The sequence below is a fragment of the Miscanthus floridulus genome, chromosome 1 (assembly GCF_019320115.1).
Source record: "Miscanthus floridulus cultivar M001 chromosome 1, ASM1932011v1, whole genome shotgun sequence".
In the NCBI taxonomy this organism is placed as follows: Eukaryota; Viridiplantae; Streptophyta; class Magnoliopsida; order Poales; family Poaceae; genus Miscanthus; species Miscanthus floridulus.
In genome coordinates, this window is record NC_089580.1 from 5012175 (window position 1) to 5024556 (window position 12382).

Genomic DNA, 12382 nt, shown 5'->3' on the forward strand with positions numbered 1-12382 from the left:
TTGCCGCAGATAATGAGAGGGAGTTCTGGCCTCAGTCGTTTCGCAACCGAACGAGAGGTCGAGGATCCGGTACCAGTTGTCATCTACTTTCTATACTTATTTTTGCAAAGTAGTGTAAATTTCACATTTTCTAAAATAATATATTTAAACAAAACTAAAATTATTTATTTATCTAACTAAACCATGAAATATGTACTATGTATAATAGTAAAATACCAAACTATCAAGTGATTTTACTATTGTAAATCATCATGTGATTTTGAGCTAAAAATGACATAGAAATCACATAGCTCAAAAACATGTTTCAATAAATAACCATCCGTACTAGTTGACCTTGCTTACGTGATCATCTCGGCGAGCATTTCTCCACCGGATGGCACCGTACTTGGCCAAGGAAAAGCTCTGATTCTACGAGAAAGGGAACACGGTCTTCCACGACCGTTGCCGCTCTCCCTCGTAAAATCAAAGCTCCTCCTTGACGTCCGTTACCGCTCGGCAGAGAACATGCTCGCCGAGTTGAACACGGTCCGCAAGTTCAACTAGTACGGATTTTCTATAATTTTCTAACTATTTTCTAAGTTTTTCATTTCATGGAAAAATTAATTCTAAGATCACGTAAGCCGCCGGGACGAGGATGGCGCGTGCTCCAGCGAGGACGAGTGAGGCGTGATTTTGATGAACTAATTTAACTTTTGTTTATCCAAACATATATGCAAATCATCATGTGATTTTGAGCTAAAAATGACATATAAAATCATAATAAAGTTCAACATATAAAGTTACATATGCATCTACATCGCAAAATGAGATAAGCTACTGATAAAATATAAGAGGATTAAGTTTGTTACCTCCAAAATCGAAGAGCAATACCAATGGAGGGAGAGAGAGCAAGAACAACAGCAAGCTGAAGAACAGAGGTAGTGAGTTTGAATGGAATGGCTCGGGCTCGGGGAGGAAGAAATGAGCTGGTCTATAGGCCGGGATAATTAGTCTCGGTTAGGAGGCCAAACCGGGACTAAAGATTAATCTTTATTCCCGGGGCATCACCCAAACCGGGACTAAAAGAACCAGCCGGGACTAAAGATCCCTGCCCCGCGGACGACCGTTGGGCAGGAACCTTTAGTCTCGGTTGGTATTACCAACCGGGACTAAAGGATCCTTTAGTCCCGGGGGCAAAAAATGCCGAGGCTAATGCCAAATTGGGACATCGTTCTAAAGTCTGTTATCTAGTAGTGTTTATATATTCAACTAGAACTCAATTATGTTATTTTTATCATACGTGCATATATTTACTGGCGGCGAGGCAAACCATTATTCATGAAGGCTTTGGCCATTTCGCCCCTTACTCCGACTAATAAGTGTTTACAGATACTCTCCGATGCTAGTTTTGGGGTAGAATAATGGTAGTTACATAATAAATTAAATGCATCATTGGGCCTCTTGAGTCTTGACTAATTCCATGCTCTTTGGAATAGCATTTTTTTACAACAACATATATATTTATATTATCACAGCAACCGTTTTACAAAGGGGTCCTCCGTAGAAGACCAAATTACAACAAAGTCCTATAGCTGGATGGGAAAGCAACACCATCGTTGGCGATGCGGAAGATAAGTCCGCCGGCGAAGGGCCGCAGAGGCGTCAAAGACGCATGCACCCGGATGGACTAACCGCACAAAAGTGCCGGTTAAAGGAGGGTCGATTGAGCCGTTGGAGGAGACACACACCGGCGACCAAAGGATGTTGTTGATGTCGTCGCTGGAGGTTGAAGAAGAAGCTCGAACCTGGATCCCATAAGGAGGCGGATCAGAGCTGGCAAACCAACACCAGAAGAGGAGTTGCCTTGCTGAAGAAGGGAGCACCAGAACTGGAGGCTACTGTAAGGAGATGGATGCGGGCGATGAAGGTTGTGGATCAGGAGGGAGCGGATCTCGTCGATGGCGGGTGGAAGTGGAAGCGGAGATGTTGGAGAGGAGATCCGCGAAGAAGACGAACGGATTTATTTTATTTCTATTGACCTTTTAGTCGACGAGGTCGGCGGCGAGGAAGACCACGGCTATGGCGACGACGATGGCAAGACAGGACTTTCCCCGCAGGGAGACAACCATCCGGACACTCTAACTATTCTCTACTAAGTACTAGGTGGGGAGGGGGGCCCACTCCCAGCCCTCTCCGGCGAGCTCACCGGAGGCGGGAGGGAGGGGGCCGGCTGGGTCTGGCTGGGAGAGCGCGAGAAGAGGAAGCCACGCCAGGTTGGCTGCGGCACCTCCCGTAGGAAATGAGCGGCGAGAGGAGAGTTCCTCTTTGGAATAGCATTGACTAGGCTCTGGCTCCACCAGCAGGTAGATGTTCAGGTTAACACCTTGGGGCGTGTTCTTGACAGGATTACCTTGACTTTCGAATCCAGAATTGACTTGAGGGCAGATAGTTTTCTCTGAGTGCTAAAATCTAGCCGCCAAAGGAATATATATAGCTTCCTTGGCTATGCTAGTAAACTTCCAAGAAAAGTATATTCCTTGAGGGGCTTATAAGATCCATCAAAGAAATTAAGCATTTTCTTGAGTGTGAATGTAAACCTTAACCATTTCCTTCACCGCTATTCTTATCTCCCGAGGAAATTATTCTAAGCTAGCAAGGAAATTTACAGTTTTCTCGAGGATCATGCAAGGAACTACAATTTCTGCAGCCACGCATAAATTCATTTCAATTACATAATAGTAAATTAGTTCAATTTTTTTAGAATTCCTTAACAAGAATCTTTATGTAGTATATTACATTAAATTTTTTTTTGGTATATAAGATAAAAAGTTTTGCATGTTACTTTAGAAGGGTTTCTTACTTAGTTATTTGAAATTTTTGTGAAGAAAAAACAAATTTTGCATGACAAATGCCCATGTAAGTTCACATTTGTTAGTATGATTATAAAAGTTAGTTTGTATACAAATTAGAACCGTATACGAGTAAGAAAAGGCTTTGAGATGTACAAACATCAAAGTTTGGTTTAAGTTATATCTGAAACTTTGCGAGAGATATATCATTTTGGTTTGAGGGTCACCTAAATTTGGGGGCCTGAGTATAGGCCCTGCTAGAGCTGTATTTTTTACTCTAGTCCTTAAATTGTAGTTTATGGTCTTGAATAGAGTCCCTACTGGAGATGCTCTATATCTTCAGCCTGTTCGTTTGGTCGTATTTGATTTATAAGTCATGACTTATCAGCCAACGAACAATATTTTTTTCTCATACCAAACTAGCCAACAATACTTTTAACCATAGCTTATCAATCAAACAAGCCCTCACAACGGAGCACCGAGGTTGCGAACGTATGGGTATATAGCCGGCTAGCCGGAACAAACGAGCGGGATGAGGCGGGCCGGCGACGAACGAGGCGGCGCAGTGGCCAGCTAGGGACCTTGCGATTGGAAGTTGGAACCCACACAGTGCTCGGCATCAAAGTTGAGTGGGCCGGCCTAGTGGGTATTAACATAACGTTACGTTTTTGGCTGTGGCCTTTGTGGGTCATCCTGTTGATCCAGTAAATAAATATAACATTTCTCAAAAAAAAGTAAATAAAACCAAACTTCCCCTCATAAAAAAAAGTAAATAAAACCAAACAAGTGGATGCCCACAGCCGAGCGCCGAGGTTGCGCACGTTGTTATGGGCATTCCGGCAAGATGGAGGCTGCACGTGGAACGGTCGGTTTTGTGGCTCCCGACGGCTCCGGCCTGCTCGTCGCATTATTTTTGCCGCGTCCGTCGCCATTGACGGGTGCGCGGCGATGAGCCATGCGTTGCAGCTTGCGGCATGCGGGCGACGGGGTGATGCATCATATTCTTGCCGAGTCCACAAAGGGGCCGGGAAAAATAAACCCGAGCGCGCGCGGCGCGGCCTGAAAAAGATGTGAATCTGATGCGGCACATAGCCGGAGCCACCGGTTCCACTCCATTGCCCGGCGGCGTACGTCACGCGCCGCCCCCGATCGACGCCTCCAGTCTCCACCGAACCGGCCGGCACGCACGCATGCAGCCATGCCACCATCCCATGGCATGACCAGCCATCTGAATTAATAACGTAGTACGCTCAATGCAAAAGGCTCAGCTGGTCAGATTAGCGATCCGTTAATTAACATAGCTTCCGAGCAAGTTGCGGCTGGTAGGGCCAGCGCGCGGCACCTAGCTGCATCAGTCGTCAGACGGGAAGAAGACGCAGCTAGATAGCCGAAAGGCGTCCGGGGTCGGCGGCAAGTTGCATGCGTGTAGGACCTGCGTGCGTGGGCGTGGGCGTGGGCGTGGGAGTCAGTCCGTCTGAGGCGCCAACGACCGAGGAGAGGAGGCCAGGTGAGCTGGGCGCCAGGCACGAGCGGGAGCGGATCTACGAGTGTCGGAAGGGGCAAGCTAGGCTAGCGGACGAGGAAGAGAGGCCAGGGAAGGAAACGCTCCGGGGGCCGGTTTGAGGTGGCGATGGCAACGGCCACGCGGCCACGCAGCGACCTCAGCCCGCCCCTTGGCGGCCGCCAAGGGGCACGCCAAGGGGCAGGGACGTCGTATTGGTATTCATATCTGCCTTCTATAAATTAAATTAAATTTCGCGACATGCCCACCCCACCCCACCAGGGCCCCGGCCCCCCGCCGCGCGTCGCTTTCCGGCCTTTTTCTTTGCTGCTGCTAGTCGGCTCAATCCACTTTGTTCCTATCCACAAACCCCTCTTCCGCGGCTTAGATTATCCCTGCCAAAACGTCCGCACTGACACGCTCGGATCCTCTGCAGTTGCGTTCCGTATGACCGCGAGAGCGGGCCGGGTTGCAATTGCATTGCGTTAAGAATCGGAGATGATGCCGCCACACAGAAAATTTTATATATATATATATATATAGCAGTACGTTGTAAACGTCTAAATCAAGGACTTGCATCCTTCAAGACAAATCACCAGGCGAGTTGTCATTTGCCACGGTCTAGGAATGCGAAGCCGACGCCAACCTCGGTCTTCAGTCAGGGTTGCACCGCTCTAGCTAGAATAGATAGAAACGGTGATGTTCTGACAAAGTAGCCCACATTTACGTACATGGGCATCGATGGTACACTGGACATTATATGGTGTGCTTTCAAGTATTCCCAGCACCGGTGTGTGAGTGGCGCACACATATATTTTCTTCGAGCATCAGTTACACCGTGACATAGGAGGGAATGTATAGTACCTGCATAGAGGATCCTGCGGACGCGACAACGGAGAAGACAGTGGGGTGTTGCGGCAACACGGAGGTGCACCAACCGCCAATGTCATTGGAGCGGAACCCACCCCAATTTCACCTGCCTTCATTCAACCCTCTCTGCCCCCTGCCGCTCCGGAGGGACCGCGCCCCTCTCTTCCTCCTTCCTCTAGCTTTCTCTTCCTCCTATATATAAGCAACCAACCACCTCGCTACCGGCTAGCTGTACTATTGGCTGCTAGCTGCTCCTGTACGCCTCCATTGCCGACAGCTTGCGTGCTCTCGAGCACACGGCCGGCCGGTGGGCGTTGGCTTCCATATATATCGAGACAGGAGCAAGAGAATTGAAAGGCGATCGAAGGAGAAGATCGATCGGCCCGGGATATATATAGCTAGGTAGATGAGCTGCAACGGCTGCCGCGTCCTGCGCAAGGGGTGCAGCGACGCCTGCGTGCTCCGCCCCAGCATCGAGTGGATCCACGGCGCGCAGCCGCAGGCCAACGCCACCGTCTTCGTCGCCAAGTTCTTCGGCCGCGCGGGCCTCCTCGACTCCCTCGCCGCCGTCCCGCTGCAGCACCGCCCAGGTAATTATCAATTATTATTACCACTAACTTTGTTTACTTCACTATTACTACTTGGTGCTCCCTCATCGCATTCAATTCCATCTACGTCTTCTAAGTTGCAAGATTATGAGTAGTCGATCATATGATTTGCTTACTCTGACGTTACTCACATGTATAGATAGATGACGAAGTTCGTTCAATCTTTTTTTTTTCTGTAAAGTAGTGTTTAGTTGAGGATTATTACTCCTACTAGTGTCCTTGGACGAACTTTGGTTTGGTTTCATCTATCCAGACCAACAATGTTATCTTGAAGAGAACAGACGTGACCTATCCACCAAGGTATCTACTAGCAGTAGCAGTAGCAGTAGTAGTTGGTACCAATGTTTTGTTTATGGCGTTTACGCGGCCTTCCGACGCCCCCATGGGACAAAAGTAAAAAAGCCACCCTATCACAATGCTGCAGAATCTTTTTTACCAGGCCCAAACCCAATGCTACCTCACCAAACCGACTCCAAGATATGCTAGTTAATTATTGGGATCCAATTTTATTATTAGTAATGGTTTCAACCTTTTTTTTGTTAGGGATAAATATTTTTGTAGTAGTAGTTGTTAGAACTGTAGGATCAACTAGACATAGATCTAGCGGGTACAACTTAACTAGAACATGATGAACAAACTCTAGAACATGAACTACGAGATCTAGGTGGAGAAGAAGGGAGAGGGGCAGTGGTCTCTGACCGTCGGAGGGCTTGGCGGAGGAGCTGCTGGAGCCGTCCATGGCGATGGCGGTGGTGCGGTCCAAGTCGATGAAGGCGGTGGCGATGTAGCAGTGAAGTCCGGTGACGCAGTCCGGTGGCGGCGAGGCAATGGAGCTTCTCGTCACTGGCCGCGCACCCTCTAGATCGGATTAGGGTTATGTTGGTGGGGCGACTATGGCTGCTCACGGTGAATCTCGTGAAAAAAGCCGCCGGCCCCCATCTCTCTTTTTATAGCGCAGAGTGACGGGGGCCCACCAACCATGTAGGGTTGGACGCACCCGATCAGGGCGCGGATCCAAGGGCCCAATTGGCCTGGAGATCATCTAATATTTTTTCCCTTGATCTCACCTTATGTCTTAATCTCAACTTACTTACTTTATCTTGTTTCAATTCCATCACAGATTAGTGTATAGAGCGTGCCTCATCGTCACGGTCAGTTGCCATTAGATTAAACAGCTACAATTCACCTCTCTGTTTTCAAACAGATTCTCAACTAGGCCCTATTATCCAAGAATCATAGGCTTTCCCTTAAACCTATACCGGCTAAGTGTTCTCTGAACACGCTGGGTGGTAAGCCTTTTGTAAGTAGATCGACGAGCATCTTTTCTGTTCTTATATGCTCAAGACTAATTATATGATCCCGAACTTTGTCTTTCACAACATAATACTTTATGTCAATGTGTTTGACAGCACCACTTGACTTATTGTTGTGAGCATAACATACTGCTGGATTATTATCGCAATATAACTTGAGTGGTTTGTGTATGTCGTCTACCATTTTCAACCCGGACATGAATTTCTTCAGTCAATTCACCTGCCCTGTGGCCTCATAATATGCTACAAACTCGGCATACATTGTGGACGATGTAGTGATGGTTTGCTTTGAGCTTTTCCACGATATAGCTCCTCCTGCGAGAGTGAATATGTATCCTGACGTGGATTTTCTGTCATCTCCCGCATAGTCAGAATCTGTATACCCCTCTATGTGCAGGGAATCAGATCTTCTTTACGTTAGCATAAGACCCTTCGTACCTTGCAGGTAACGCAAAACTTTCTTTACTAATTTCTAGTGTTCTATTCCTGGATTACTCTGATATCTGCCAAGCAACCCGGTAACAAATGCTAAGTCAGGGCGAGTACACACTTGAGCATACTGTAACCTTCCGACAGCTGAACTATATGAAACCACTTTCATTTGATCGATCTCATATTGGTTCCTAGAACATTGAAATTCCCCATATCTGTCGCCCTTGACTATGGGAGCAGGTGAAGACTTACAATTTTGCATACTGTATTTCTTTAAAACTTTTTCTAAGTATGCCTTTTGTGATAATCTTAAAACCCCCTTTTCTCTATCTCGGTGAATCTCTATTCCTAGGACAAACGAAGCTTCATCGAGATTCTTCATATCAAACTTTGAGGACAAGAATTTCTTTGTTTCTAGTAGTAGATTAACATCACTGCTGGCGAGCAAGATGTCGTCCACATTAAAGACTAGAAAAATGTATTTCCCATTCTTGAACTTTGCATAAACACAATTTTCCTCTATATTTTCTTGAAACCCAAACTTTCTTATTGTACTATCAAACTTCAAATACCAATGTCTTGAAGCTTGTTTTAATCCGTAAATGGATTTCTTCAGGTGGCATCCCATACGTTCTTTTCCTTCCACAACAAAACCTTTCGGTTGTGCCATGTAAACATTTTCCTCCAGATCCCCATTTAGGAGCGCCGTCTTTACATCCATCTGATGTAATTCTAAGTCGTAATGTGCTACAAGCGCCATTATGATTATAAAAGAATCCTTATATGAGACTGGAGAAAATGTCTCATTGTAATCTATGCCTTCTCTTTACGTGAAATCTTTCGCCACAAGTCGTGCTTTAATCCTTTCTATATTTCCTTTGGAGTCATGTTTAGTTTTGTAGACCTATTTATAGCCTACTGTCTTGGCTCCTTTAGGAATTGTTTCTAAGTTTCAAACACCATTGGTTTTCATTGATTTCATTTCATCTTCCTTGTCCGATTTTGGTCCGACGCGCTCTCAGCCGTCCATCCAGATCCGACGGCCAGGCGTCATTTTTGGAAGATCAAAACCCCCGGTCGACCGTGCCCCTAAACCCTAACTCATTTCTTCCCTCTCCCTCTCCCAGCGCGAAGCAGAGCAGCGACGACGGCCACCACCAGCGCAGCCGAAGGAAAGAAGGTCGACGGCGCCGCCACAGGCCCCCTCGCCGGCGCGCACGTTCACCCGAGGTTGAGCACGCCGCCGTCGAGCGGTCTTGCTGCGGTGCCCTGAGTCCAGTCCCGGTAGGGTACACGTGGCGGTGAGGCCGTGCCTTCCGGCAGCTCCCTTCCCGCGCGTCAGCGAAGCGGCGGCGCGGTCTTCTTCCCGTGCAAACGGCGGTGTCGACGGAGGCAAGGTAGGTTCCTCCCCTTTGTCCGTCCTTTCCCCTTGAGGGTTAGGGTTAGGATTTTGAAACCGAAATCGATTCGAATCCTCTCATTCTTGATGCTTCTACTGTACTATCCCAAACTAGATCTACAGCTAGATCTGGCTCTGATACCATTATTAGAACTGTAGGATCAACTAGGCATAGATCTAACGGGTACAACTTGACTAGAACATGATGAACAAACCCTAGAACATGAACTACGAGATCTAGGCGGAGAAGAAGGGAGAGGGGCAGTGGTCTCTAACCGTCGGATGGCTTGGTGGAGGAGCTGCTGGAGCCGTCCATGGCGATGGCGGTGGTGCGGTCCGAGTCGATGAAGGCGGTGGTGATGTAGCAGTGAAGTCTGGTGACGCAGTCCAGTGGCGACGAGGCAATGGAGCTTCCCGTCACTGGCTGCACACCCTCTAGATCGGATTAGCGTTATGTCGGTGGGGCGAGTATGGCTGCTCACGGTGAACGTCGTGAAAAAAGCCGCCGGCCCCACCTCTCTTTTTATAGTGCAGTGTGACGGGGTCCACCCCTATCAGAGCGCGGATCAAGGGTCCAATTGGCCGTTGGAGATCATCTAACAGTAGTATCTTAAGTAGTTTCACTTTGAACTGTGTGAGTACTGACTGCTAGCGTAACTAAGAGCCAGTTTGCTGAGGTAGATTAACAATGGAAATGTGGATAATGCAGCTCTCTTCCGTTCGCTGCTGTACGAAGCCTGCGGGCGGACCATCAACCCGGTGAGCGGCGCCATCGGCCTGATGTGGACGGGCAACTGGGACCTCTGCCAGGCCTCCGCCGCCGCCGTCCTCCGCGGCGACTCCCTCCGCGCGCTCTCCACCATCCCCGCCGCCTTCACGGACCGCGACATGGACGGGCTCTACGGCGACGTCGGCCTCGCCACCGCCTCCTCTTTGTCCTCGCCCGAGAACTCGTCCACCGCGCCGTCCAAGAAGCGCAAGAACGTTAACGGCGGCCTCGCCTTCAACGCCGCCGCCGGCGTCCCCGCGGGCTGCCAGCAGCAGCAGCAGCCGGCGGGGCTGCTGCAGTCGTGCGAGCTCGACCTCTGCCTGACGCCGGCGTTGTCGCCGCTGGGCCGCGGCCTGGTGCGGGGCTGCGGCGGCGGCGGCGGCGGCGCGTCCGACGAGTACTCCGCCATGACGACGTGCGAGGACCAGCAGCCCGTCACCGGCGGTGATCATGCGGAGGCCAGGACCCCGGCGCTGCTGAACCTCTTCAACTGACTGACTGACGATCGTCGTCGTGTTGTCCGTACGTAATTAACTTCTTCGGTTCTTCCTTTCCTTCTTGTAAGATGCATGTAACTGTGCAGATAGAGTTCAGAATGATGGGAGCAGGGTGTACGTGTGGTAATTAGTTGCAGCGATCAATCGGTGTTGGTTAATCGACGTTTTTTTTTTTGAGATGTGAAGAACTGAAAATGCTTCTGAAGTAGTAAACAAGAAACCCGCCAATTAGCACTGTTAATTGGGTGAATTAACGAGTTCCTTAATTTGGTATATATATATAGGGAAGAAAACTGTGTGCAATTTTCTATTCTTTATTAGATGCAATTTTCAGGAAAAGAAATGATAAAGAAATTCACAATAATATATATAAGATGATAATTCCGTTGCCTCGGCACCGTTGCTACGTGATCCCGGCTCCCCGGGTATTCAGGAGATGATTTGGACCCAACGACATTTGTCTATAGTCTAGTCAAGACACGTACGGTAAAAAACATCCATTTCCTATGAGCTATATTGCGCCATGCCTGGCTTCTGGCTATCGTTAAACACCAAGTCAAAGTCAACCAATCACCTCATAGCGATTGTTATTTGTCTCATATTTAAGCCTGGGCAAAATACCCGATACCCATTACCCGTACCCGAATTACCCGAACCCGGACCCGAATTACCCGAACCCGAGGTACCCGATACCAAATTCGGATAGCGATCTTGATTACCCGAAATTAGTTTGGGTAATTCGGGTAATATCCCCCGGTATCCAAACTACCCGAACTACCCAAAGATTTGTTTTGTCTTTGTATTCATCATGTGTTGTTAGCTGAACCATTTAACTTATCACTTTATTAGAATATAATTCTCTCTATTTGAATGAGTGACTGTAATATATTATTCTCTACAAATTGCTATTGAAATTCTATACAAATTGCTGCTGAAATTATGTATAGATCGCTACTGAAATTTAGTGTAGTTTGTTGTTTTCTGTAAATTTGGGTATATCGGGTAATACCCGAACCCGAATTATCGGGTACCCGAATTTGCGGGTAGTGTTTTTTCGGGGGTAATATCGGGTAGCAATTTTTATTACCCGAATTTTGAATTACCCGAATTACCCAACCCGAAAAAATCGGGTAACCCGAACGCCCAGGCTTGTTGGGCTAATTGTTTTCTTCCTCTTGTCTACCGATGGTGATGGAAAATGGCCATGATTCGCTATACATGTTATTTGTCTGATATTGTTGGGCTATTCGTTTTTTTCTCTTTGGTGACGGAAAAACATACATGATACATGGTGGCCATGAATCGCTATAAATCGTATTTGTCTCACATTGTTGGGCTATTTGTTATCTCTCTCATATACCGACGGTGATTGAAAAACATACGACATGGTGACCATGATTCGCTATATATGGTATTTGTCTGATATTGCTGGGCTATTTGTTTTTTTTCTAGTCCACCGATGGTGATGGAAAAACATACATGGTGGGATTTTTTTTTGGGAAAATGGCACAATGGTCCCTAAATTTGGGTGGCGGTGTCATTTGGGTCCCAAAATATCATTTTTTGGGTCCCTAAATTTGTTCCGGCCTTCAGCACTGTTCCAAACGGGTTTCGACCTGCTCCATACATTGACGTGGCATGTTGATTAAGCGTTGACGGGGATCCGACACGTTTGGTCTAGTACCTAAACTTGCACAACGATGTCATCTAAATCCCAAACTTACAACATTGCATATCTTAGTCCTTAGACTTGCTAACCGGGCCACACAAGGTACCTAAACTTGCACAAAAGTGCCATCTAGGTCCCTAACTTACATATATAATTGCAGCTCTAGATCACTAAACATGATAATTAGGTCGAAGCGAGATCTAAAATACCATTATTTGTGATAAGCCTCGCGCGTGGCCACTGACTGTGCGCCTAGCATGTGGAGTCCACCACATGTTGTCCCTCTCTCTCATCTCCTTCCCCAATCCCTCTCGTGCCACTGCCACCACTTTCTCTTGCACCACCGTACCATAGCCCGCTGGCCTGCACATGCTCACTCCTATCCTCCAACACACATGCCAAGCTTAGCCATGGCCAAGGCCAAATGGTGGCCGGTTGTGGATAAGCCGTGCTCTTTGTTTTTGGCTCAAGGGTAGGCATTGTTATATCTGTCCGA

At 47.7% G+C, this 12382-nt stretch overlaps 1 protein-coding gene across 1 annotated transcript; it reads left to right on the forward strand.

Moving 5' to 3' along the window:
- The first annotated feature begins 5302 nt into the window (after positions 1-5302).
- Positions 5303-10347, forward strand: LOC136524511 (LOB domain-containing protein 38-like). Its single transcript, XM_066518052.1, has 2 exons — positions 5303-5789; positions 9661-10347. The coding sequence occupies exons 1-2, from the start codon at positions 5606-5608 to the stop codon at positions 10212-10214; spliced, it is 738 nt and encodes a 245-aa protein (XP_066374149.1). The 5' UTR covers positions 5303-5605; the 3' UTR covers positions 10215-10347.
- Positions 10348-12382: the final 2035 nt, after the last annotated feature.